This window comes from Primulina eburnea, chromosome 8, assembly GCF_022965805.1.
Source record: "Primulina eburnea isolate SZY01 chromosome 8, ASM2296580v1, whole genome shotgun sequence".
Taxonomy (NCBI): domain Eukaryota; kingdom Viridiplantae; phylum Streptophyta; class Magnoliopsida; order Lamiales; family Gesneriaceae; genus Primulina; species Primulina eburnea.
Genome location: NC_133108.1, coordinates 4577378 through 4605360, shown reverse-complemented (window position 1 = coordinate 4605360; position 27983 = coordinate 4577378). Strand labels below are relative to the sequence as shown.

The 27983-nt window shown below is 34.5% G+C and overlaps 1 protein-coding gene across 2 annotated transcripts; it reads left to right on the top strand.

Moving 5' to 3' along the window:
- Nucleotides 1-11927: 11927 nt before the first annotated feature.
- On the top strand, nucleotides 11928-17641 carry LOC140838580 (uncharacterized). 2 transcript variants are annotated; one of them, XM_073205000.1, is made up of 12 exons: nucleotides 11928-12125; nucleotides 12277-12384; nucleotides 12947-13108; nucleotides 13426-13836; nucleotides 13976-14053; nucleotides 14269-14561; nucleotides 14652-14762; nucleotides 14844-15325; nucleotides 16077-16251; nucleotides 16772-17011; nucleotides 17102-17236; nucleotides 17465-17641. In XM_073205000.1, the coding sequence occupies exons 2-12, from the start codon at nucleotides 12288-12290 to the stop codon at nucleotides 17594-17596; spliced, it is 2316 nt and encodes a 771-aa protein (XP_073061101.1). In that variant the 5' UTR covers nucleotides 11928-12125; nucleotides 12277-12287; the 3' UTR covers nucleotides 17597-17641. The 2 variants fall into 2 exon arrangements, with proteins under 2 accessions (XP_073061101.1, XP_073061102.1); XM_073205001.1 differs by having other exon boundaries at nucleotides 11929-12125; nucleotides 13441-13836.
- The last annotated feature ends 10342 nt before the right edge of the window (nucleotides 17642-27983 follow it).

Below are 27983 nucleotides of genomic sequence, written 5' to 3'. Positions count from 1 at the left end.
TATTTACAAAATCATGTATTATTTTATCAATCAAAATTTTAAAAAATAAATAAATATTTTTGTGTTGAAATATTATTTAAAATTTAAAAATATTTGTGTTGAAAATGTGAATGTTGAATGTTGAAAAATAGTGTTGAATATTGAAAATTAGTGTGTGATGATGTAGGTAATGATGTATTTTATTTTTGGATTATGTGTAAAGATTTCCTATAAATAGATCTCTCATTTGTGAAGAAAATCACAATTGAGTAGAGAGAAAAATATTATAAAGTGTGTAGTTTGGTAAATTTTGAGTGTTTGAGATTTTTACTTTTTACCATAAATTTTTACTTTTTCACAACACGTTATCAGCACGAAGCTCTAAAAGTCCTACATATTTTTCCAAGCTCCAAACAGAAGAAAAAGATAACAAAAGTAATTATATTTATTTTACTGTTATTTGTTTATTGTGTATTTATTTAATATACAATATAATGTTATTATTAGAAATAATAAAAATAAATTTTTCATAAACTTGTTATAAATCCTGGGAGGATGTTAAGACGACATCCCACACTCCCGGCAAGGGATACGACAAGTATAAAAGCCTATAAGATTTTTAAACAAAATAAATTATGACAGTCGTTATAATATTATGATATGATATATATAATTATTTAAACATGTCTAATATTATATATACCATATTATTACCATAAAATTATACAAATGCATACATTTATTCTTTTATTCACCAACGGTCATAACGGTAACAAAACGGCTAGTTTTTGCCCTATAAATATGATCTCTCAAACTCATTCAATCACCTCAACTTTCTCTTCTTCTCTAAAAATTATTCTTCATCAAATTTTCGGAGAAAAAAGAAGATGGCTTTCGCAAGGTTATTTTTAATTATTTTAGTTATCATACTCACGAGTCTTGTATTTATCGGAGAATATCCTCCTCGTGTGTTTTCTTTATTTTTACGAATACTTGTACTTGTTGTTTATCCATTACTTTGTATTGCAATATTCATTAACTAATAAAATGCATCGTGATTTTTAGTACCACCATGGCAAACTTGACAAAGCTCGAATTCATCGCTCTTGACATTACTGGGAAAAATTATATGCCATAGACTCTCGATGTAGAAATGCATCTTGAGTCATTAGGTCTAAATGAGACCATAAAAGAAAATGGCATATGCACATCACAAGAAAAGGCAAGAGCCATGATATTTTTGCGTCGACATCTCGACGATGGATTAAAATGTGAATATATGACTGAAAAAGATCACATGGCTTTATGGAAGGGATTAAAAGAAAGATTCGAACATATAAGGGAAGTTATACTTCCGATCGCTAGGGATGAATGGAATACGTTAAGATTCCAAGACTTTAAAAAAGTCAGCGATTACAACTCGGCGATGTATAGAATAATCTCGCAGTTGAAATTTTGTGGGCACGAGATTACAGAATTGGAAAATCTTGAGAAAACATTTTCCACTTTTCACGCATCGAATATAACTCTACAACAACAATATAGAGTGCGTGGATTTTTTAGATATTCTGAACTTATCGCCTGTCTCCTTGTGGCGGAAAAGAATAACGAGCTATTAATGAGAAATCATCAGGCACGACCTACTGGCTCAACGGCATTTCCTGAAGCAAATGTCGTAAGCAAAAATGAATTTAAATCTGACAACCAAAATCAAAGTTATAGACAAGATTTTGGTCGAGGACGAAATCGAGGTCGTGGTCGTGGTCGTGGACGTGGTCGGGGACGTGGAAATAGTCGTGGTCGTGGACACGGCCGTGGTTTTGAAAATAATCGAGATAGTTACTTCAATAACTCATCTCAAAGGAACGTCCCAAATCATCCACCGAAAAGGCATCAAGAGAACATGAGTGTAAATGAAAATCACTCAAAAAGATTTGAAAGTTCTTGTTTCAGATGTGGTACTCCAGGACATTGGTCCCGTATTTGTCGAGCCCCTGAGCACCTTTGCAAACTTTATAAAGAATCAATAAAGGGGAAAGAAAAGGAGACCAACTTCGCTGAAAACAGTGAACCTTTGAGTAATTCAACTCATTTTGATGCTGGAGATTTTCTGATTGATTTCTCAGACAATGATCAATTTGCGGGTGGAATAAATATGTAAAACATTTTATTTTTCATGTAATTGTATGATAATATTTTATCGTGTGTTATATTTTGGCATATGTATTGTATTGTATTTTTATAAATGTATTGTCAGTAATTTTATTTCATTGCATATTTTTTTGAAGTTCAAATATGGAAAATACTATGAACAAAGATGAAGTTTGGATACCTGATAGTGGTACAACGCACACTATCCTCCGAGATAAAAGATATTTCTTGGAACTAAAACCAACAAAAACAATGGTGAATACAATATCAGGTCCTGTAGACTTGATTAAAGGTTGTGGTAAAGCACAATTTTTGTTACCTAATGGTACAAAATTTTTGATCAATGATGCTTTATATTCACCACAATCGAAAAGAAATTTGTTGAGTTTTAATGATATATATTCCCATGGGTATGATACTCAAACAATGAATGAAGGGAATGAGAAATATATGTGTCTTACCACATATAAATCAGGAAAGAAATATGTAGTTGAAAAACTACCAATGCTACCTACTGGATTGCATTATACATATATAAGTCCAATTGAATCAAACATGGTAGTTGATAATTCTTCAATACTGATCAATTGGCATGATCGATTAGGACATCCTGGTTCAACAATGATGCGAAGAATTATAGAAAATACACATGGTCATCCATTGAAAGACCAGAAGATCTTTCAGAATAATAAGTTTCAATGTAAAGCATGTTCTCTCGGAAAACTTATTATAAGACCATCACCAACCAAAATCCAAACTGAATCACCAATGTTTCTTGACCGTATTCAGGGTGATATTTGTGGACCAATCCATCCACCATGTGGACCATTCAGATACTTTATGGTATTGATTGATGCCTCCAGCAGATGGTCACATGTATGTTTATTGTCAACTCGAAATGTTGCATTTGCAAGATTACTTGCTCAAATAATAAAATTGAGGAATCAATTTCCCGATTATACAATCAAGAAAATTAGACTTGATAATGCTGGTGAATTTACTTCCCAGACTTTCAATGATTATTGTATGTCTATGGGAATCATTGTTGAGCATCATGTTGCTCATGTACATACACAGAATGGATTGGCTGAATCATTGATTAAACGTCTGCAAATGATTGCTAGACCAATGATTATGAAAACAAAACTCCCTATTTCTATATGGGGACATGCAATTTTACATGCTGCTGCATTAATTCGTATCAGACCAAGTGCATATCATAAATACTCCCCATTGCAGCTTGAATTTGGTAAAGAACCAGACATTTCTCATCTGAGAATTTTTGGATGTATGGTGTATGTGCCTATTGCACCACCACAACGAAAGAAAATGGGACCTCAGAGAAAGGTTGGAATTTGTATCGGTTATGATAGTCCATCAATCATTCGATATCTTGAACCTCAGACAGGCGACGTGTTCACAGCACGTTTTGCTGATTGTCATTTTAATGAGGAAATCTTCCCAATGTTAGGGGGAGAACAGAAACATACCGAAAAGGAAATTACGTGGTATGTATCATCATTGTTACATATGGATCCAAGAACAAAACAATGTGAAAATGATGTACAACAAATTGTACACTTGCAAAGAATAGCAAATCAAATACCAGATGCATTTGCAGACACAAAAGGGGTAACTAAATCATATATACATGCTGCAAATGCCCCTGCTCGAATTGAAATTCCAAAGAAACAAATTGAAAATACTCATGATGTCATTAAACGCCTGAAGCGTGGAAGGCCAGTCGGTTCCAATGATAAAAATCCTCGAAAAAGAAAATTCATAGAGAAACACGATGATCACAAAATAGAGAATGATGTTCCTGAAGAAACACATGATGATCACAAAATAGAGAATGATGTTCCTGAAGAAACACATGATGATGAAAATGTTCTGTCAGAACCACAAACTGACGAGAATCGTGAAATATCTATCAATTACATTAATATTGGAAAAATATGGAACCGAAAAGATATAGAAGAAATTGATGATATATTTTCTTATAATGTGGCAATCGACATCATAAATGATAATGAAGATCATGAACCAAAATCTTTTGGTGAATGTAAAAATCGACAGGATTGGGTAAAATGGAAAGATGCTATCCAGGTTGAATTGGATTCGCTAAATAAACGTAATGTTTTTGGACCTATAGTCCTTACACCTGAAGGTGTAAAACCTGTTGGATACAAATGGGTTTTTATTCGAAAGCGAAATGAGAAAAATGAAATAGTAAGATATAAAGCTCGACTTGTTGCACAAGGTTTTTCTCAAAGGCCTGGAATTGATTATGAAGAAACGTATTCTCCCGTGATGGATGCAATTACGTTTCGGTATTTGATTAGCTTGGCGGTATCTGAAAATTTAGAAATGCGTCTTATGGATGTTGTTACAGCTTACTTATATGGATCACTTGATAGTAATATATATATATGAAAATCCCTGAAGGATTTAAGATGCCTGAAGCACAAAGTTCAAAACCCAGGGAATGTTATTCTGTGAAATTACAAAGATCATTATATGGGTTAAAGCAATCAGGTCGAATGTGGTATAATCGACTAAGTGATCACTTGATGAAAAAGGGATATGTAAATAATTCAATATGTCCTTGTGTTTTCATTAAGAAAACAACATCCGGATGCGTAATTATTGCTGTATATGTTGATGATTTAAACATCATTGGAACGAATAAGGAAATTCAAGAAGTTGTGTCATACTTGAAGGAAGAATTTGAAATGAAGGATCTTGGAAAAATCAAGTATTGTCTGGGTTTACAAATTGAACAAAAAGAATGTGGAATGTTTGTTCACCAGACAAATTATACAGAAAAGATCCTTAAACGTTTTAATATGGATAAAGCAAATCCTTTAAGTACTCCAATGGTTGTTAGATCATTAAACATAGAAAAGGATCCATTCCGTCCATGTGAAGATGATGAAGATATTCTTGGTCCAGAAGTACCATATCTAAGTGCCATCGGTGCCCTTATGTACCTTACAAATTGTACAAGGCCCGATATATCTTTTGCCGTAAATCTGTTGGCAAGATTTAGCACATATCCAACAAAGAGACACTGGAACGGAATTAAACATATATTCCGTTATCTACGAGGAACAACAGACTTGGGACTTTTGTATTCAAAAGATGCTAATTCAAGTATGATTGGTTATGCTGATGCTGGATACTTATCTGATCCACACAAGGCACGTTCCCAAACTGGATATGTATTTACTCGTGGAGACACTGCAATTTCTTGGCGTTCACAGAAACAAACGCTCGTAACTACTTCATCAAATCATGCTGAGATTATTGCACTACATGAAGCAAGTCGTGAATGTGTGTGGTTAAAATCAATGACCCAACATATCCAAATCTCATGCGGATTATCATTCGATGAGAAACTTGTGATACTATATGAAGATAATGCTGCATGTGGTGCTCAAATGAAAGAAGGATACATAAAAAGCGACAGAACTAAACATATTCCTCCTAAGTTCTTCGCATTCACCAAGGAGCTTGAGAAGAATAAATGTATTGATGTTCGTCACATTCAATCAAGTGAAAACTCATCAGATCTCTTCACAAAGGCACTTCCTACGTCAATATTCAGAAAGCACATATATAATATTGGGATGCGCAATCTACGAAATTTGTGAAGAATTGTTCATGTCAACATCAGGGGGAGTTTACGTGACTGCACTCTTTTTCCCTTACTATGGTTTTTATCCCAATGGGTTTTTCCAAGTAAGGTTTTTAACGAGGCAGTACAAAACACGTAATGAAGACATCATCGTATCATGATCATCATCACAAGGGGGAGTGTTGAAATATTATTTAAAATGTGAAAAATATTTGTGTTGAAAATGTGAATGTTGAATGTTGAAAAATAGGTGTTGAATATTGAAAATTAGTGTGTGATGATGTAGGTAATGATGTATTTTATTTTTGGATTATGTGTAAAGATTTCCTATAAATAGATCTCTCATTTGTGAAGAAAATCACAATTGAGTAGAGAGAAAAATATTATAAAGTGTGTAGTTTGGTAAATTTTGAGTGTTTGAGATTTTTACTTTTTACCATAAATTTTTACTTTTTCACAACATTTTGTTATTTATTAGATGATTAATTATTAACGTTTGAATAAATATTTAAAACTATAGATATAATGTAATAAATATAATTAAATTTTAAATATTATTTAAAAAATATTATATCAAATTGTTTAGGTCATTTGAGATAACGCAAAAATTAGATAATAATTTTCAAATATTTCAAAAACATATATTATTTTATTTATTAAAATTTTAAAATAAATAAATAAAAATTTTCAAAAAAATTTGTCATGATAAACTTTGAATAGAAATTTTAATTATTTTTTAAAATATATTAAAATTATTTATATTTAAAATTATGATAATAATATTAATAATAATAATAATAATAATAACAATTTGATACATCAAAATTTCAGGACGACACTTTTTAAAAAGGTTAAAAAAACATAATATCATATAAAAAAATTATATTTCATTTACATGTTAGATAATAATGATAAGAAAATATAGAAAAAGTAACATAAAACTTAAAATAATAACAAATAATTAAATAAAATGATATAATTAATGTAGACATTTAAATTTATTTTATATTTTTAAGGAGATCAGATTAAAATTTGAATTTTAAAAAATATAAAAATAACTCAAAATTCAAAATTATAATTGAAATTAAATGAAATTATATAACTTATGTAGACATCTAAATGTAGTTTGTATTTTCAAACGATTTCATATTCAAACTTATATTTTTTTTTTAAAAAGTTGAAAATACTTCATATTTAATTACATATTTATTTTTTACTTGTTTTCAAATATTTTAATATAATATTTAATGCATTAATAGTAATAAGTATTTCTTTTTATATCATATTATTTTTTACTGATATATACTATATATAGCAATAATTCTACTTTTATATGTATCAGGGGGCGTATTATTATTTTTTAAAAACTAATTAATTAATGATATTAAATCTCATTTATTTTTTATTTTTTTAGCATTAAGTTTTTTATGGGAATCTATTATATATAGCAACAACTCTACTTAATATTTATATATATATATATATATATATATATATATATATATATATATATATATATATATATATATATATATATATATATATAAAGGTGAATGCATTAATTGATGTGCATTTCTTTTCATGGCATATTACGTTTGGCGGACTTACTATATATAATATCATCCGTAGAATCGAGTGTTTGTCGTTTTACCAAAGTTATAACTAGTTTTAATTGTGTAATTCAAATCTTTAAACCTCAAAACAGCATAAGCGTCACGTTTCGGTTGGTCTGCTTAGCATCGACAATTATTGTACCCAACAATCTTCCTCTCAATAATTGCACTAATAGCAATCAATGAAAATTGAACACATAACCTTGTCTTATATCAATTGTAGGACCGGTTGTTTAATGTTTTATCAGAAATTATAAATCATAGTAATGATACAACTCAAATTTTTAAACCGCACAGCAGAACAAACGTCACGTTTCGATTGCTCAATTCAGTATATGAGAGTCATCTCATCAGGTGTTCACATAAGTGTGTACGGTAAGTATACAACATATCAAAACTTCATGCAAATATATATTTGTAAGAAAATTACAAAAAATTTCTAAATATTTATATAGTTCGTGTATTATAGATTGAAAATTCTCGAATAAATTTATCTATAGTGGAATTTTGAAATATTTGCCTTCCTCTATTTTCCCCAAAAGTATCAACACATTCATTCCCATCCCAAACCCAAACCCTAACCCTAGACCAACGACTAAATCGAAGTTACAAAGAATATTCAAGGGGATCCACCGAAATCTGGTGAGCATTTTTCAATTTTTTTTTAAAATATATTTTTGTTTAAAACATACGACATAACTACAGAAAGTGTGGAGCACTATTTCATTTTTGTAACAAATTTATTGATTTCAATGTGTAAAGATTTCCCATTTTTCCTTCTCATATTATTTGAATATCATATTTATTAATTAACAATTAATGTTTTATGACCAGGTGTAAAAAGTATTAATCTCCCTCCAAAATCCAAAAATGCTCAATTTATTAGTCAGTGTCAGCATATTTGATTGCCAAACAAGCATTTCCCGGTCATCACTTGGGATCTAGAAAAAGTCCGAAATCGCAAAAAAAAAATAAAAAGTTAGTGTACTAAAACTGTGAATTGATTAACAACTACAAAACTAGAAAACGTGCTAATTACGAGATCAAAAACGTAATTTTCCCATTTTATAGATAAATCAATTCATGGATAACTCAAATTGGGTTGAATTTTACTTAGTGTAGAGAGTAAGAAATAAAATAATACTATAAATATAAATAAAATATATAAAAATAAGAACATTTAATTATTCTATCATCATGTAAATTAATAATTACTTATGAAACAAGTTAGTTGATATTTAAATTTATTAAGTGGATAACATAAATCAAATTTTAAAATGTATACTTATATTATAAAAATATTAAAAATTATTTATTCATCCATCAAAATTTTAAATGATTTTTTTCCGAAGCAAAATATAATTATTAAATATAGTCTAATATTCTCGAATAAATTAATGCACTCACATATAGATTTTAGGCTTTTCAATCTGAATTTGATGAAGTGGTGTCTATCAAGTTGGATGGAAAAATGGAATTGGCCAATGGTGGCTAAGCAGTTGAAAATTATAAAAACCGATTCTCGTCGGTCATGAATTATTTCGATTTCTTCCATTCTTCAAGATAAAAACACAGAGAGAATTCACATATTGAAATTGGAGGAATAAGGGAACAAGATTCAAAGAAGTTCAAGTGAAAGGTTGTCAAATTGGTTAGAGGAATAAACTACTTACTTAATCTTTCATTTATTTTGAATCATTGTTTGTAATTGTAAAACTTGAATTGGTTTAATGAAGTTGGTGACTCTCGTGGATGTAGGCAATGGAATGCCGAACCATGAAAATGTTGTCTCATTTTGATTCTTTATCTGAGTGTTGATGTCTTGTCTGCTTCATTCGATTGATCGCCTTTCAATTTTTAAAATTTAAAGGTGGATTGATTATTTGTTATTGAATTCAATATTGACTAATACCAAACCGTTTAATGTTTTTTATTTTTATTTTTGTTTTAGTTCATCATGTTGCAAACTTTATATTGTTTTGTTTGCATTCATTGTGAAAGGATAAATCGGCTGAGCATTTGTTGTAATGGACAGAGTGATTTAAAATACTATTTTATTTTTTCAAATGTCGATTATGATATTTGATTTGTGTGGTTATGTGCATTTGTAGTTTTGTTATATGGACGTGTTGCAAGAGTTATTTTTAGATATTTGTTTGCTTTTTGATGAGTTAGAGGTTTAAGAGAATATCTATAACTGTTCGTTCCAATTATGATATTGTTTGCTTTCTTCTGTTTCACGAGTTTAAAACTCGTCGTATAACGTGTGACGTTCACACACACACTGACTCTAATATCAAATGTAACGGTACCAGTTGTGATATTGTTCGCTTTGGTCCGTAGTCTCATAGCTTTAAATCTCATTACAACGTGTGGCGTACGCACACTATGAATAATAATCTTTTTGAAGATAATTTATATATTGTGTTTGAGTCAAAATCATAATAGCCAGATAAGTAAATCAAGATTAATTTATTTTATTTTTTGAAAAGAAATAAAGTATGATTAAACTCCTCTAGTCTCTATCTAATTATAATAACTAGTAAATTATGCACACATGTTTTGTTTATATAATTATAATCATAATTTATATAAGATTTTTTTTATATTTTATCAAATGATTAATTTCGTTTTTATTTAATAATAATTTATGAAAGCCTATATATTTTTAAAGATTAATTTAATTTAAACTATTGTAAAAACTTGGATGATTTACAAACAAACTTTTAAGTCTATTTATACTACTAAATTTAAGGATAAACGATGGATATCTATTTAATCCTACGATGAATACCAAGTTTCAAGAATATTTTATAAGATATGGATAAAGAAAAATGTTTTAGAGTTTATATTTTGCACTACCACATTCTTTAATATTTTAGATATTAAAAGATAAACCTAAAACATTGTCAATGTTAACCCTATCTTTGCGGGCAATTAATATTTAATACTTTTATATTTACCCATTTTGTACTTTGAGAGATTTAATTATTTTCTTCAATAATAATATTTTAGAATTCGTAATTTCTATAATTAAATCAAAATTTAATTCTAACCTTTTAAAATATAAGAAAGATTTTTTAGTGATAAATACATGCGAAAATACATTAGTGATAGTCCAATAGATTTTTAATATTAACTCGCAATTTAGATATGTGAACATAATAATATTATTCATTTAATTAATCAATTTATAAATAGATCGAAATTATTAGTTTTACATTTTATTAATTAATTATTTAAGAATATATAAACACGAATTCTACTTAGAATCCATCCAAAATTTTACAGTGTGTTTGGATGTTTAAAATTTTATATTTGGATTTGGAAGTAGAATTGTATTTGGAATTGGATTTGAAAATCTATAGATTTAGAATTTTATTTTGTGTTTGGTTTGAAATTTAAAATTAATTTCTTGTTTGGAAAAAACAAGAATTGAATTTGAAAATTTAAAAATTTACTAAAATAACTTTAATTATCTTTTACATAAATCAATATTTAAAACATATTATTCACATTATTAAAAAATTGAAAAATAAAATTAATTTTATCATTTATTTTCTTATACCATTTCAATTATATATTTGTTTTATATAAACTACATAAACTCTTAGGGGGCGTTTGGTAAGGGTGATTAGATGAGTTTATTTATTTTAACCCACCTAATCACGTGTTTGGTACGAGTGATTATTTAACCAAGTCTATCCTCCTATGAATGATTAGGTTATATTAGGTGAGTTAAATAATACATTCTCACCCCCTAGGACTATTTATCCAACGCTTAATCCTTCATATTTTTCCAATTTTACCCTTTTCCTATATCCAAACTTACCACCACTTCCCGCTACGACCGCCGCCACTGACCACCGACCGCCGTCGTCGTCGCCGCCTGACCGTCGCCATCGCCGGACCGCCGCCACCACCGCCGGCCGTCCGCCGGACCGCCGCTGCAACCGACTACCGCCGCCACCGACCGCTGACGGCCGCCGCCGGACCGCCGCCGCCGCCGCCGGAGTGGAAGAAGAAAAAAAAAAGAAAGGGCAATTTTGTCCTTTCATAAAAAAATTCAAAATTATCCTATACTTAAAAATCATACCAAACATAACACCATATATTACATTGCTACAACAATAATTTTCTTTATCATTTACTTACTAATCATTAATTTTTTTTATCCTTCAAACTAAACGCATCCTTATATAATTAACTACTGTTAATGAACACAAAATAAATTATTAAAATAAAATAATCAAACATAAAATCTAAACATTCAAATTTAAATTATACGAAATAAATTATTTTAAAATTAAATATTCTTCAACCATATCCTAATTTTATAAATAAAAAATACACAAAATAATAAATAAATAAATTTATCATTTAATTTATCCATGACATATAAAGATATTAGAATCACAATAATTTAAAAAATTTATTATGGATATTTTTTAGATTTATTTAAATCTAAATCCGATAAAATGTAACCTATAAAATCCAATTCTATCTATAAAATCCAACTGACAAACTGTTAAAACTAATATTTACAAATCTAAATGTCCACAAATCTCTCTAAATCTTTACTTCCAAACATATCCAAATTCAGATTGGATTCGGGATTTTGCCTTATTTTAACCCTAGAAGCTTAGGCCTTTCGGGGATAATCTCGTTTATAAAAAACAACTGCAGAGTGTTTGGACATTGATATTGACACTTTATTGTGGGTTGGTCATCTGATTTCTGAGGTAGGAGGTTGCTCGTGTCTCAACTCTTCTATCGATTTCAAAGAGTGATGTTGCTATGTTGTTTTGGCAGTGGCAATTAATTCAACTATTTTAATCTGTTGATAGTTTAGATTTGTATGATCATAACTGGTAGATGTTCTTCTGTATGCAGGGTTCGTGAACATGCCTCGTAAAGCGGGCTACAGTGTTGATTATGATGATGCATATGATGTCTATGATTATGAATATGAAGATGATTATGATGAATTGGAAGAAAATGGTGAGTTTTTATATCTCTTGCATGCGTGAAGAAAATATGAACATGCTTAGTTGAAATTAAAAAAATGCACCTAACCCCCTCTTGGCTCCGTCTCTGGTCACGATGAATCTATTCAGGTTCCATTAAACCCTTCTATGATAAGTGAAAATTACATTATCGCGAGGAAGCAGTTACATATTTGTATTTTATATTAAGAAATTAACCTGGTTCATTTTATCGAAAATCGTATGTATTATTGCACGAGGAAGTTTTTCTTGGTTGTAGTTTTTGAACAAAAGGGTTCATTATTTATTTGGAAAAATTTAAGGTTGTTTCTTTTATTTAGTGTGAAAGATTTGATTTTGTTAATCTTTAAACCGAGGTTGTGTTAATTTGTTTGAGTTCATTACGGCAAATTCCGAGCATCAAATGTGCAGGGAGCTCATAGGAAAGCAATTATGTCATGTGTTACTGAGTCTATATTAACTTCTAGTTGTTCGTTATTTTCCTTGGCCATTGCACGATAAACATGTTCAGATTCTCTCCAATGCATTCTTAGTTTTCCATTGCTTATCTGTGACAGGTCCCTCTCGCACAAAGGCAAAAGAAGAGATCCTCAAGACTGGGGTCTGGCGTTGCGCAGTTTGTACATATGATAATGAAGATAGTATGTCTTCATGTGACATCTGTGGAGTTTTACGCAACCTCTTGCTCAAAGATAATACCAGAAGGAAGGCCACTGCAGGTATAATATTTTTATAACCTCACTTTTGGTTGTGTGATATAATTATGTTGATACGTGTCCGAAAACAGAACAACAAACTTTGTTGCTTCTGGGCTTATTCTCCCTTTTCATGTGTTTGGTTTTCTCATTTGCATCTCAAAGGCATATTTTGTCTTAGTTTGAGCTCTTCCAGGGATGTACCACTTCCCTTTGTTTAATGAGTTCTTTCCCGGTTTCATCTGCTTTGATATCCTGCATTTTTTTACACTTTTGCCTTTCTCCAATTTACATAAGCCAAGTAGCCAGGAGTGAGAGTTCAATCATGTTTTTTAGAATAGATCTTTTCCATGCAGTTTGTGGCACATGCAAAGTTTTTGGAGCATCAACAATGGCCAGGTCTCTTTTTGCATCATCGCGGAAACAGACACCCATAAATTCTGCACTTTTTGAAGCACAGGGAAATGTATTCCCACCGAAGATTATCTCTACTTCCTGCGAGAATGGAAATATCTATGCTGATTTTCTTGAACTCAATAGGGCTTTTAGCTCTGGAGCATCAATAATGGCCAGGTCTCTTTTTGCATCATCGGGGAAACAGACACCCATAAATTCTGCACTCTTTGAAGAACAGGAAAATGTATTTCCACCGAAGATTATCTTTACTTCATGCGAGAATGGAAATAACCGTGCTGATTTTCTTGAACTCAATAGGGCTTTTAGCTCTAAAAAATTTCACAAAGTTACTTCAGGTCAGAACTAGTTTGAATTTAACTAATGATCATGAGATGAAAAGTCATAAAAATATTGTTCAAGACAATTTAACAAGTGTTTTTACTGAACTTTGTGACCATGATCTTTGTTATTTGACTTTACGCTTGTTGATTGCAGCCCCTTTCAAGTTTGATTCCCCGTCTCCAGATGATTTAGTATCAAATGGTTTGCGGACACTGAAATTGTATTCCAAAGGTAGTACTGAAATTGAATCCCACTCTTTTGCAGTTTAAAGTCTGTCTTTACTTTGTTTTATAGAACATAAATTTTAGTAGTACTTCAGGGTAAGGAATAACTCGAATTTTTTGTCTTCTGGTTTATGTTTATTTGTGTTATTTGGTTGCTTTATCATTAACATACCTTTTACTTGCAAACATTAACGCGTCACTATATCATCTTTCTTGAAAAAGGGACAAAGATGGCAGTTGAATCAGAGGTGGCTGCTAAAGGGCACAACTCCTCTTCGTCTTTATTGTCAAGAAAGAAACAGACTGGAGTTGAAGAGAAAGAATTGGCTTCATGCAGTGGAAACAAACTTGTTATTTCTGATGATTCTGCAAGCAATGTCTCTTTACCTTCCAAATCTGGAAACACCAAATTTACCAGTGATCATAAGGCAACATCAATTCCACGATATAAACCGGAGAAATGGATGAGTCCTGACAACGTAGATGATGGATTGAGTCAACTTAATCTCGCAATTGTAAGTTATGGTACAAATTCTGATATGATATTTAATTAATTATGTAATATGCACACATTCTTTGTTTATAATTTCTTCATAAATGCTTAGGTTGGTCATGTTGATTCTGGAAAATCAACACTTTCGGGAAGGTTGCTTCATCTTTTGGGAAAACTATCACGGAAGGAGATGCACAAAAATGAGATGGAGGCTAAACAACAGGTATTGTCACAACTTTTTTACTTGCTTATTTTCATGCTTTTAGATTGATTTTCTGAATATATGCGATTGTTATTTGAACAGAGGAAAGGGTCATTTGCATTTGCATGGGCATTGGATGAAAGTGTTGAAGAAAGGGAAAGGGGTATAACCATGACTGTGGGTGTAGCCTTTTTCACTTCTAGAAGATTTCGTGTTGTACTGCTGGACTCACCTGGACATAGAGATTTTGTTCCAAACATGATATCTGGAGCAAGCCAGGCAGATGCCGCCATTCTGGTAGTAGATGCTTCAATGGGTTCATTTGAAGCAGGTGTAGATGCTGTTGGGGGGCAAACAAGAGAGCACGCACAGCTAATTAGAAGCTTTGGAGTCAATCAAATTATAGTCGCTGTTAACAAAATGGATGTTGTGAACTACTCCAAGGAAAGATTTGATGTGGTAAAGCAGAAACTGGGAACAGTTCTCCGCTCTTGTGGTTTTAAAGATTCCTCCATATCATGGATTCCAGTGAGTGCCATGGAAAATCAAAACTTGCTAAATCCATCTGATCTGACGTCGTCTTGGTTAGTAACCTGAGTCGCAGCTTTCTCTTATGTTTCTTTTTCTTTGTTCTTTGCTGTTATTATTGTTATTATTATTATTATTTTATATATATATATATATATATATATATATATATATATATATATATATATATATTTCAATAGGGAGCATATATTTTGGCACCTCCTACTTTTCAATGTACCGTACTTGAGAATTTATGGCTGAAGTGAAGTTTTTGCCAGTTTTTTGTTTACTAATTAACTTAAATTTCCTTCAACTTTGATCATCATGTATATGTTGGACGAATGACATAGCATGCCTGATTGAATCCCAAATTGCATTTAACCTGGCATTAAATTATGTGCAAATTTTATTATCAGCATGTGATACGTTACTGTCAATTATGCAAATTAAAAGTACTTTATATATTTTGTATCCTTGTAAGTGGTGATGTCATTAGCACTCCATGCTCTATATATAGTATTCATCTCACATGAGAAGTAAGCTTTTTATGTATTGTGTGTCCTTGTAATGAGGTGATGTCATGAGCACTTGATCCTTTATACCATGCATCTGCTTTTATAGCTGTGTGTGGATGAGGAAAGAAGTTCAAGATGATGCTGTAGATTGCTGTTTGTAAAGCAATGATTGGACATGTCTGCACACATTGTTCTCCGTTTCATTATTTTCTCAATTGTATGGAAAAACTACCTCAGCTTTTTGCATCTATTTATTGTCATACTAACCCATTTTGAAATTACTGCATTACAGGTTTAAGGGGAATTTTTTGTTGGATGCAATAGATTCTCTGCAACTTCCAGCAAGAGATTACTCCAAGCCACCTTTAATGCCTATATGCGAGGTTATGAAATCACTATCACAATCACAAGGCCAGGTTTCTGCATGTGGGAAATTGGAGTCTGGAGCTATTCGATCTGGTTTAAAGGTACAAGATACTGTAGCTCTTTACTTCATACTTACAAACTTATAGCAAAGTTCAAAAGTCATTTTATGCTCCGTTTCGTAACTACTTACTTTCAAGTTGGAGGGTCTAAGAATTCATGAACAGCTCCATTTAGTGAATGGAGGTTATAAATCTTTCTGTCTCTATTTTAATGACCGATCAGTTCACTTGTGTTGTGACAGCTGCTCCATCTAGTGTATTAATGGTTAATATTATATCTGTATAGATTCAACAAATCAGCTGATGAAATCGCTAACTTCATTAATAAAACAAAAGCATTTCATTAGATGCATCATTTTCAGTCGAATCTGCGAAATGGATGCTTACATTTTGTATGGAATTAAGGACGGATTCAAGTTTGAAAAGTTTTTTCAGATAGGATCAATTTTCTGTTCATGTTTTTGGTTATTTAACTTGCATAAGTGTAATTAAAATTATATACATAGTTTTGCTTCCTGAAAAGTGCAATATCTGCATGTGTTACAGTCTTCTTTGGTTTCAGGTTCTGATTATGCCTTCACGAGAAATAGCGACCATCAGATCTTTGGAACGGGATTCCCAGGTTTGCGACATCGCAAGAGCTGGTGACAATGTGACTGTAAATTTGCAAGGTATCGAGGGCAATCATCTCACGAATGGAGGTGTTTTGTGCCACCCTGACTTCCCAGTTCCAGTCGCAAACCACTTGGAACTAAAGATTTTTGTGCTGGACATATCCACTCCAATACTAATCGGCTCTCAGGTTTAATAACATGAATATAGCGTGTAGAGGTTTCTCAGTGTGTGTACTTTATGGGGGTAATTTTTACATTTTTTATGGATATATATGCAGTTGGAAATTCACATACACCATGCAAAAGGGGCTGCTAGAGTTGTTAAGTTATCGTCTCTTCTTGATCCCAAGACTGGAAAGATTACAAAGAAGCTTCCAAGATGTTTATTAGCTAAGCAGAACGCTGTGGTAGAGGTTAGTACATGATTCCTGGATTCTCCCCCTCCTAGTTCCCATTATAGTTTTCAAGATCAAAATACTGAAAAAAAATAAAATTTCAACCCAGATCACTTCTAATGGTTACTACCTTTGTGGTTTTGTTCGTCTGTTTTAATTTTTTATATTTGGTTTCTCTGGTTGAAAATTGTTGATAAATGATATTTGGTAACAAGCTGAAGTGCGTTGGTTCTTTCCTAATTTCAGGTGGTTTTGCAAGAGACCATGTGTGCGGAAGAATATAGTAAATGTAGAGCTTTGGGAAGAGCATCTCTTCGAGTATTAGGAAGGACTATTGCTCTCGGAGTTGTAACTCAAATAATAAACAGGGAACCATAGTTTATCATTTCTATTATTAACATTCTTATTTTTTAAAAAAATATATGAATATACATACTATGAGACAACAGCAATTCGTAGACATGCCAAATGTGGAATACAAAAATTACAACTTGAATAGAAAAATTGCTGCCCGACAATGATTTGATTATCTTGAAGCACGAAGCAAACTCACATATATCTAAACATTCTTAATGTGGAACGGGTGAAGTGGTCAAACTTGACAAATAAGTGAGACTCTGAGAGCTTATTTTTCTCTGAATGGGATGTTAACATGGCCATTGCAATCTTTAAGACATCTCCGTCTGGTATGGAAGTTTGTATGTGTGAGCCGAGTCCTAAGGGGGTGATGCAATATGTCGGTTATTTGGAAATAACATATGATTTGTCAAGACTCTAGATTATATAGCCAACTGCATCATAAAACTTGAAAACTTAGACCAGAAACTAAATTTACATGATATTGTAAAAATTACTAAAAAAAACTCGGCTTTTACTTGGGTTAATGTATCTGAGACGATGTATTTCAAATCCGTAGACTTGTTTGAATGAATAAAATTGAATTGAATTTCAATTTCACTTTATGCAAACTCATGCAATTTTATCGATAACTGTGTAATTCGAAACCAATTTTTGTATTCATAATCAAATCCATCAATCCAAATGCAACATCAAATTCACAAATCATTTCCTTGGAAAACTTTTTCTTGAAGCAGATTAAAACATTCGGGGCAGAAAATTTTGAAACACTACATGTTGCTTTTGGCGCTGCATACTGCATGGATCCATCTTTTCAGTGCTCAACACCGAGCACAAATTGTTCCTCGAGAATATGTTTCGGAACTCTTCCAAATCCCTTTGAAACTTCTTCCATGTCTTTGAGTGTGGATAGTTCTCGTTTTATCTGTTTAATCCGACAAAGGACAGAATCCAGAACTAATTAGTCTTGGTCCTTCAGTGCTGCATCTAGAGAAAGCTCAAGCCTCTCTTTGTCAAGCTGTTGATAGATATTTATAATGTGATCCTTTTGAATGGAAAGCCCTCCGCAAGAATGTATACAAGCTCCTGAGACTTCCTCAATGCATTCAAAACATGATCGATCTCATCCTCAAGTTTAAGTGATTCAACCCGAAGGTCAAATATTAAAGACATAGGTTGAGGCAAATCCATTATACAATCTTGTGACTCCTCGTCCTCTATTGATTCTAGAATAACATTTTCATCTGAAGAATGCAATACCATTACAAAGGTTCAAAAAGGCATAAAGTCTCGTACCTCTTGTCCCACGTTGTAAAAATTAAAGATTTAAAATGAGTTTATAATGAGCTACAATTGACTTCTATGCAACTCGAGTTAATCATTTTTGTAAAGCGAGGCCGAATACGATTTGTGGACACAATTGTCATATCAATTGTGCTCTTCATGCTTATAGCTGGGACAGTCGTAGGAAGCATTGTTTTGGAAGTAGAGTACTATTGCCGCCTCGGTACGTAGGATAATTCGAAATTCTAGAGAGATTGACACATTGACCAACAGAATAGCATTGCCACCAGATATGTCTAGAATCCACAATGTATCCCACAATTCTAAACTAAGGAAATACATCCCGAACCCAAGCCATGTTATATAAATTGAACCGCTCATAATCAAAAGTAACTTGGGGAAGAACTGAAATATGAAAGATGTCTCTATTCAAATTGTAGACACCAGAGATGACGTATCATTCCCTACGTCAAGGTTCAATGGTCAAACCACGCAGAACGAGAAAAATATTTGGGAGTTTGAAGGGAAAATGCACAAGCAATATCCCAACTTTTTCGAAACTCAAACCAATTCAAGTTTCGAGATCAAAACTTCCAATAAAGAGGGAGAGATGTAAAAACCCAAAATTTTGGGCATGTCATTATTTATAGACATGTATAAGAATTTATTTTCGACTTATAATAAATTCAAAAATATTAAATAATACGTGGTATTTGAAATTTCAAGCCAATAAATACATAAAATTTAAAATCAAGTGCAAATCATGAATTAATATCGAATTAAGGTTGAGATATCCATCTATTTGGAAGCAAATATTGCATAAAAGACAGTTTTTCTCAACAAGAAAGCATCTCTGAAACGTCTGCTTATTCGTTTTGCTTAAAAAGTACTAGAATTTTTTTTTTAAAACTCACATAGCATTCGGCTGAATCATAAAATATTTTGGAACCATTTTAAAAGTAAAACAACCAACTATTTTATCAACCCCAAAAACATTATTCGAAAAGTATAGTCTATACTATAACCTCTCAAAAACCACTCATAAATAAATCGTCGTAAAAAAATCTTTAACATAACTTAAAATCATAAATCATAACTAGTGCGGAAAACTAGCGTCGGTCCTCAAGTTATGTGCACCTTCAGTCCAGCAAGGTCAACCATCAAGACCTCCATTAACATTATTATCATAATCACCTGCATCAATCACACCTAGTGAGTCTAAAGACTCAACACACCATAATCTTGATAACAACGTAATACATATACAGATAACATACAACAGTGAAAAATACTTGTACTTAAAATATTGTTTTAATGAAGATGCATAAAATTTAAGCATAACCATTTTCATAAACATTTTCATGCATAAACTTTAAAAACATTTTCATAATCATTTTTCATAAACATATTCATGTCATCCTCAACATATTCGTATTCATATTATCATCAACATATGCGTATTCCTTTTTCTTTTCGTTGAATTCAGATCGTTAATTGTGACTTTCGTGTTCATCTACATCTACGTGTTGGGCGATGAATTCATCTATATGTAACCACAGTACTGGGCGGCGGGGATACCAGCAACACTCTCACCGGTCAACTGGGCCTTGGCCTTACGTATTAACATATCATCGTATACATCTACATATCTGTATCCAAGGAAACACGATTGTCGGGCTCCCATTGGGACCATAACCCTCACGATATCTCCAACATATCCTCGTATTAGTCACACTTACTTTACTTCCTTCAACGTTTCATATTCTCATCACTTAATAAAATTTAAACATGCATATAACATTTTTCTTTTAAACCAAGCATTCAACATGTCTTCTAAATATCCATAATTAAACCATAAAATCCATCAACGTTTTAAAAATAACATTTTAACATATACATATCCTTGAACATTTAAAATAACATTTGAACATATAAAAATTCATAAACATTCCAAATACTCATATTAGCATATAAAACAGCATTCAGAACACTGCCATGACGTTTACTAATTTCTAAGTGTAAAATGACCGTTTGACCCCTAGACGTAAAATTTCACGTTTTTTACTTTTTCTTAATTTCATTGACTCTATCATGTCCCAAATAATTAATTAAGGCTACATGAATTTTCTCATATTTTTATTTAGCTTAAATCGATGACTTTTAATTTAATCCTTAAATATAGCATATTACTTCGTTTTAATCCCGAATTAAACCAAACTTTAATATAAAATTCCCAAATTAAAAACTTAGACTTATAATAATTATTTAAGCTTAAAACTACGCGTTTCAATTAATTCGTTAATTAGCGTCTTGTGAGACGATTAAATCCTGAATAAATCCAAAACTCGTTATTTTGATCCCAAATTTTAGACATAGCATTTTTAATATTTATTCTACCCTTCCAAGTCATGAGCCACCCCCGTGGACCCCTGGATTCATTTTTAGCTTTATTATTTTCGTTTTTGACACCTTATCGAAACCACCGAGCCATCTCCCAATTTACTCGAGCCACGCCCGAGCCACCTCGAGCCAAAACCTAGCCTACCCACCTAGGGACCCTACTGAACCATTATAACCCATTGGACCTGAACCTAAGCTCCAAAACCTAAGCTGCAGAAACAGCCAAAAAACCCACCTAGGCACCCTTGAGCAAACGAGACATACATGCTTCTAACCACTTCATGCTTAAACCGACTCGAACCGTGTTAGGTAAGATTTAATGGGGTGGGGTCCACACATTAAATAAAATAATATAAATCACAGATCCCACATCGGTTTTGTTATAAAATTGAACGAGGAATTTAGTTATAAATAGAGCTCAATTCCTTCAGTTATTGTATCCCAAAATCAAAAGCTTTTCAGCTTTGATAAAAAGAGAGTGCATAGAAAAAAGGAGTGTATTTTTTTCTTGAGTGCAGGAATTCTCTTTTGTGAGTTAGAGAAAATATTTTCTCGGTATACTCGGGGTTGGGATCGTGAGATATTGAGTGTATTGGTGTATACACTTGTTGTAATATTTCTCCCGGTTATAAAAGTTGCAGTGCTCCATGGATGTAGCCTATATTGGGTGAACCACGTAAATCTTTGTGTTCTTGTTGGTTGTTTTATTCCGCATTTTGGGTACTATTATCATCGTGATCGGCATCGCTTCGGGGTAATTCCCAAACAACTGGTATCAGAGCCTTGTGGTGAAAATTCTTTAAAATTCTGAGTATGCTCTGTGGTTGCAGCTCTGTCTGATCTTCCACATCAGAAAAGATTTTTTAGTTTTTTTGTTAAGGCTAGAGAAGTGATGGCCGGAGATGATGGATCGGGACCGGGAATCAACAAGTTCGACGGTACAGATTACACGTTATGGCGACTACATATTATTGATTATCTGTACAGTAAGAAGTTGCATCAACCTCTATCAGGAAAGAAGCCGGAAAAGATGGAGGATGATGACTGGAAGCTTCTTGACCGACAAGTGTTAGGTGTAATACGATTGACCCTAACGAAGAACGTGGCACATAACGTGGCGGAGGCAAAAACAACGGAGGAGATGATGTCCATTTTATCGGACATGTACGAGAAGCCATCAGCAAACAACAAAGTCCATCTCATGAAGAAGTTATTTAACTTGAAGATGAGAGAAGATGTATCGGTGGCTAAACATATCAATGAATTCAACACGATTGTTTCACAGCTAACATCTGTTGAAATTAAATTTGATGATGAGATTCGGGCACTTATTCTTTTGGCGTCTTTACCAGACAATTGGGAACCGATGCGAGCAGCGGTTAGCAACTCTGTTGGAAAAAGAAAGCTACAATTCAATGATGTCAGAGATCAAATTCTTGCCGAAGAAGTTCGCAGGATGGACTCGGGTGAAGGAACATCATCGAGATCTGCTCTAAATCTCAAGAACAGAGGAAGGGGCAGGAGTGGCGAAAAGAGTTCTAACCGATGGCGCGGTAGGTCTAAGTAAAGAAATGGAAAAGACAAAAGCAACTTTGAAAAGAATTTGAAGTGCTGGAGCTGTGGTGAGACTGGTCACCTGAAAAAGAACTGCAGATCAACGAAGAATAATGCAAATGCTGTCACTGAGGAAGTACACGATGCTCTGCTATTATCCATGGAAAGCCCTGTTGATTCTTGGGTTATGGATTCGGGAGCTTCGTTTCATACCACTGGTGATCGCGATGTATTTGATAATTACATCGCTGGCGATTACGGAAATGTTTTCCTGGCTGATGGAAAACCTTTGGAAATTGTTGGCATGGGTGATGTACGGATGAAGATGTCAAATGGATCTGTCTGGAAAATCAACAAAGTCAGGCATGTACCAAAATTGACACGCAATCTGATCTCGGTGGGACAGCTTGATGATGAAGGCCACAATGTGACATTCGGTGATGGTTCCTGGAAAGTGAACAAAGGAGCCATGATTGTTGCTCGAGGAAAGAAAACTGGAACACTTTATATGACTTCCAGTTTGAGAAATAAATTAGCGGCTGTGGATGCTGGAGCTAATTCAAGTCTATGGCATAGTAGGCTTGGGGATACGAGTGAAAAGGGAATGAAGATGCTTGTTTCAAACGGAAAGCTACCGGGATTAAAGATCGTTGAGCACAAGCTGTGTGAAGCTGTATTTTTTGGAAAGCAGAAAAAGGTGAGCTTTTCAAAAGAGGTCAGAGAACCGATATCGGCGGATTTGGAGCTGGTACTGTAGTAGCCCGAATTCCAAATTGGGTAATTAACGGATTAATGGTGATTAAGAAGGTTTAATGTGTAATTTTGACCGTGGTCATGATCGGACGGACCGAAGATGGTTCGGTAGCACCGAAGAGTTCGGACGATCCGAAGTGAGTTCGGTGGATCCGATCATGAGGTGTCAAGAGCCGATGGACACGTGGGAGTTCGGACGTTCCGAAGTGTAGGTTCGGTGGATCCGATCATGAGGTGTCAAGAGCCGATGGACACGTGGGAGTTCGGACGTTCCGAAGTGTAGGTTCGGTGGATCCGATCGTGAGGTGTCAAGAGCTGATGGACACGTAGGAGTTCGGACGTTCCGAAGTGGGTTCGGTGGATCCGAACATAGCCTATAAATAGTGCTCGGAATTCCTCATTTTGGATGGCAAGTTCTTGAAGTTGTGTCTCATAGTTGAGAGGTTTGGAAGGTTTCTAGGGTTAGTTGTTGGTCGAGCGATAGCCAAGAGCTGCCAGGATTGGTAGTGTAGCGACGCCTGAGTTACGAGGCAATCGACATCAAAGGGCTGTCGACGGACGAAGGTAAACCCTAAACCTTTGGTAGTACTGGTTTTGCTAGTTGAGCATGGTAGTATTGTTCATTGGGTATGCTTTTGATGCGTAGGCTTGTTCTAGACCTGATTAGCGGTGTTGCGTAAGGCTAGGCTTGCTGTGATAGAGGTACGAAAGTACTATCCGAGATATCCTGGTCGAGTATACATTCTTATATGTGTTGCATGATTATGTGGTGCATTGATATATGTCATATGATGCATGTTATTATGTCACGTTTTATGATGCATGTTGCATTTCATGTTGAGCCGTATCTCCTTCGAGATAGCCTTTACTGTTGAGCTGTATCTCTTTCGAGATAAGCTATATCTTCTGGGGCCGCTCAGCCCTGTCTTGTCTTGTGGACGCATGGACACCGAGAGTACACAGTGGCCGACGGGTCGGGAGGGCTTCGGTGATCCGGGACATTTTAGGTCCACGTCTGTTCTTGTAGTGGATGCAGTGACCCAGAGGAGTACCGCGTGGCACTATCCACTTGGCGCCTCTAGACTGAGCATTTTGAGATCCTTTGTTACTCCTGTTTCTTGACTACCCTGGTATCATATCATAGCATGTGCATTTCATATAGGCTTGTATACTCATGCTTTTGTACTGGGCGTTCTTATCGCTCACGTCCTCGGTTTTGTTTATCTTGGACACCCCATTCCCACGGGGCAGGCCTCAGGTTGGACAGCTCAGGAGGAGGAGGAGGAGGACGTTGAGTAGCTGGTTGGTTTAGTTCTTCGGTATCTTTTTGATTCGATATGTTGTACCGTATACTTTCTTTTCATTCTGAGTTGTTCTGATTTCGATTGGGTTGTATAACTATCGTTTGTTGACCTTTTCCGCTATTATCTCTGATTATTATTAATTAAGTTAGTTGCATGCTTAGTTCTTGATTAGTAGGTGATTCTGGAACGGGTCACTACAGGTACATACTGATGTATGTGGACCATCTCCTGTGACATTCCTTGGAGATCACTCAAGATATTATGGCTCTACTGTTGACGATTCGAGCAGGAGATTTTGGGTTTATTTTGTGAAAAATAAATCGGATGTTTATGAGACCTTTAAACAGTGGGAGTTAGCCATGGAAGATGTGATGGATTCACTATCATCCAATCACATGTGGGAGTTGTCAGAACTTCCTGAAAGTACAAAGGTTTTACAGAGCAAGTGGGAGTACCGGTTAGAATATGACGGTAGCAAGCGGTACAAAGAAATACTTGTTGTAAAAGGTGAAAAGAAAGTCATTGGTTACACTGATATTTTCTCTCTGGTGGTAAAGTTAACTACTATCAGGACTGTACTTGGATTGATGGTAAAAGAAGATTTACATCTGGAACAGTTAGATGTAAAGACGACGTTTCTTTATGGTGATCTAGATGAAGAAATGAATCAATCACAGAGATTTGAAGTACGAGTGAAAGAGAAAATGGTGTGCAAACTTCAGAAGAGCTTGTATGGTCTCAAACAAGCTCCAAAACAGTGGTACAAGAAGTTTGACAGTGTAATGAATAATGATGGTTTTCTGAGGTATCAGGCTGATCACTGTTGTTATGTGAAGCTTGATGGTTATTATATCATACTACTGATATATGTAAATGATATGTTGATAGCAAGAGCTTGTCTGGAGGAGATTGATAAACTCGAGAAAGAGTTATCAAAAGAATTTGCTTTGAAGGATTTGGGTGTTGCAAAACAAATCCTTGGAATGAGGATCCTTAGAGATCAGGTGAATGGAGTCTTGAATCTTGAGAAGATTCCTGGAAGCAAGAATCCAGCTGATATGCTCACGAAGGCTGTTATCATTGAAAAACTGAAGTTGTGTTTGACTTCAGTTGGTCTCCTGGACTAACAAAGGAGGTATGAGCTGCTGCACTGATGGTGTGAAGACATGATTGGAATCAAGTCTTCAAGTGGGAGAATTGTTAGGTAAGAATTTAATGGGGTGGGGTCCACACATTAAATAAAATAATATAAATCACAGATCCCACATCGGTTTTGTTATAAAATTGAACGAGGAATTTAGTTATAAATAGAGCTCAATTCCTTCAGTTATTGTATCCCAAAATCAAAAGCTTTTCAGCTTTGATAAAAAGAGAGTGCATAGAAAAAAGGAGTGTATTTTTTTCTTGAGTGCAGGAATTCTCTTTTGTGAGTTAGAGAAAATATTTTCTCGGTATACTCGGGGTTGGGATCGTGAGATATTGAGTGTATTGGTGTATACACTTGTTGTAATATTTCTCCCGGTTATAAAAGTTGCAGTGCTCCGTGGATGTAGCATATATTGGGTGAACCACGTAAATTTTTGTATTCTTGTTGGTTGTTTTATTCCGCATTTTTGGGTACTATTATCATCGTGATCGGCATCGCTTCGGGGTAATTCCCCAACAAACCGGACCCGAACCAGGCCCTAGATGTTACGCTTAGACACAAATTAAGACAATGGTTAAGCCCCTTTTTACTCAGAACCGCGCCTAAGTCCCAAAAATCAGAAACGTGACAGCCCCTCATGTGAGGCCAATTTCTGTGCAGCTTTCGAGTTTCTGGTTCCAGCGCTCTACCCGACCATCCAGCCCATGAACCACCACCACAAGACTCAACCTAGGACCCTAAGGTACTACCATAACCACTGCTCCAGGCCCTGGAACGACCCAAGCCCCTAAAACCGAAGCTACACCAGCAGCACCTGTCATTTGCCGAGAATTTCACTCCTGCTAGGACTCTTGTTTTCTGTTGCTAGCCACCCAACCATCCAGCCAGCCCTTGAACCATCCCCTAAAGCACTCTCCTAGGACCCTAACCACTTGACCTAGTCCAGCTCAGAGCCCCCAGGCCGAGCCCCTTCCTCCCTGCAACAGCGGCCAACCTGCGCAACTTCCACAGCTTGTTCTCGGGTGGAGTCCTTGTTGGCAAGGACTCCTCCCAGCCCCTGGTTTTCGAGTCCTTGCGTGGCTAGGACTCTTTCCTTGACTCAACCACGTCCTTAGCTAGCCCAGGTCCCAAGCCAAGACCCAGCAAAGCCACAAAACCCAAACACAACCCCTCCTCTCCACCATGACAGCAACGTTTTACCAGCTTGTTTCTTTTGTTTTTGCAGCGTGTATGGGGTGTGTCTGTAGTGACCCGTTCCAGAATCACCTACTAATCAAGAACTAAGCATGCAATTAACTTAATTAATAATAATCAGAGATAACAGCGGAAATATGGCCAACGACAATAGTTATACAACCCAATCGAAATCAGAACAACTCACAAATATTCGGTACAACCATATCGAATAGAATAGTACTGAAACCTAAACCAACCAGCTACTCACTGTCCTCCTCCTGCTCTTCCTGAGCCATCCAACCTGAGGCCTGCCCCGTGGGAATGGGGTGTCCAAGATAAACAAAACCGAGGACGTGAGCGATAAGAACGCCCAGTACAAAAGCATGAGTATACAAGCCTATATGAAATGCACATGCTATGATATGATACCAGGGTAGTCAAGAAACAGGAGTCACAAAGGATCTCAAAATGCTCAGTCTAGAGGCGCCAAGTGGATAGTGCCGCGCGGTACTCCTCTGGGTCACTGCATCCACTACAAGAACAGACGTGGACCTAAAATGTCCCGGATCACCGAAGCCCTCCGGACCCGTCGGCCACTGTGTACTCTCGGTGTCCATGCGTCCACAAGACAAGACAGGGCTGAGCGGCCCCAGAAGATATAGCTTATCTCGAAAGAGATACAGCTCAACAGTAAAGGCTATCTCGAAGGAGATACGGCTCAACATGAAATGCAACATGCATCATAAAACGTGACATAATAGCATGCATCATATGACATATATCAATGCAC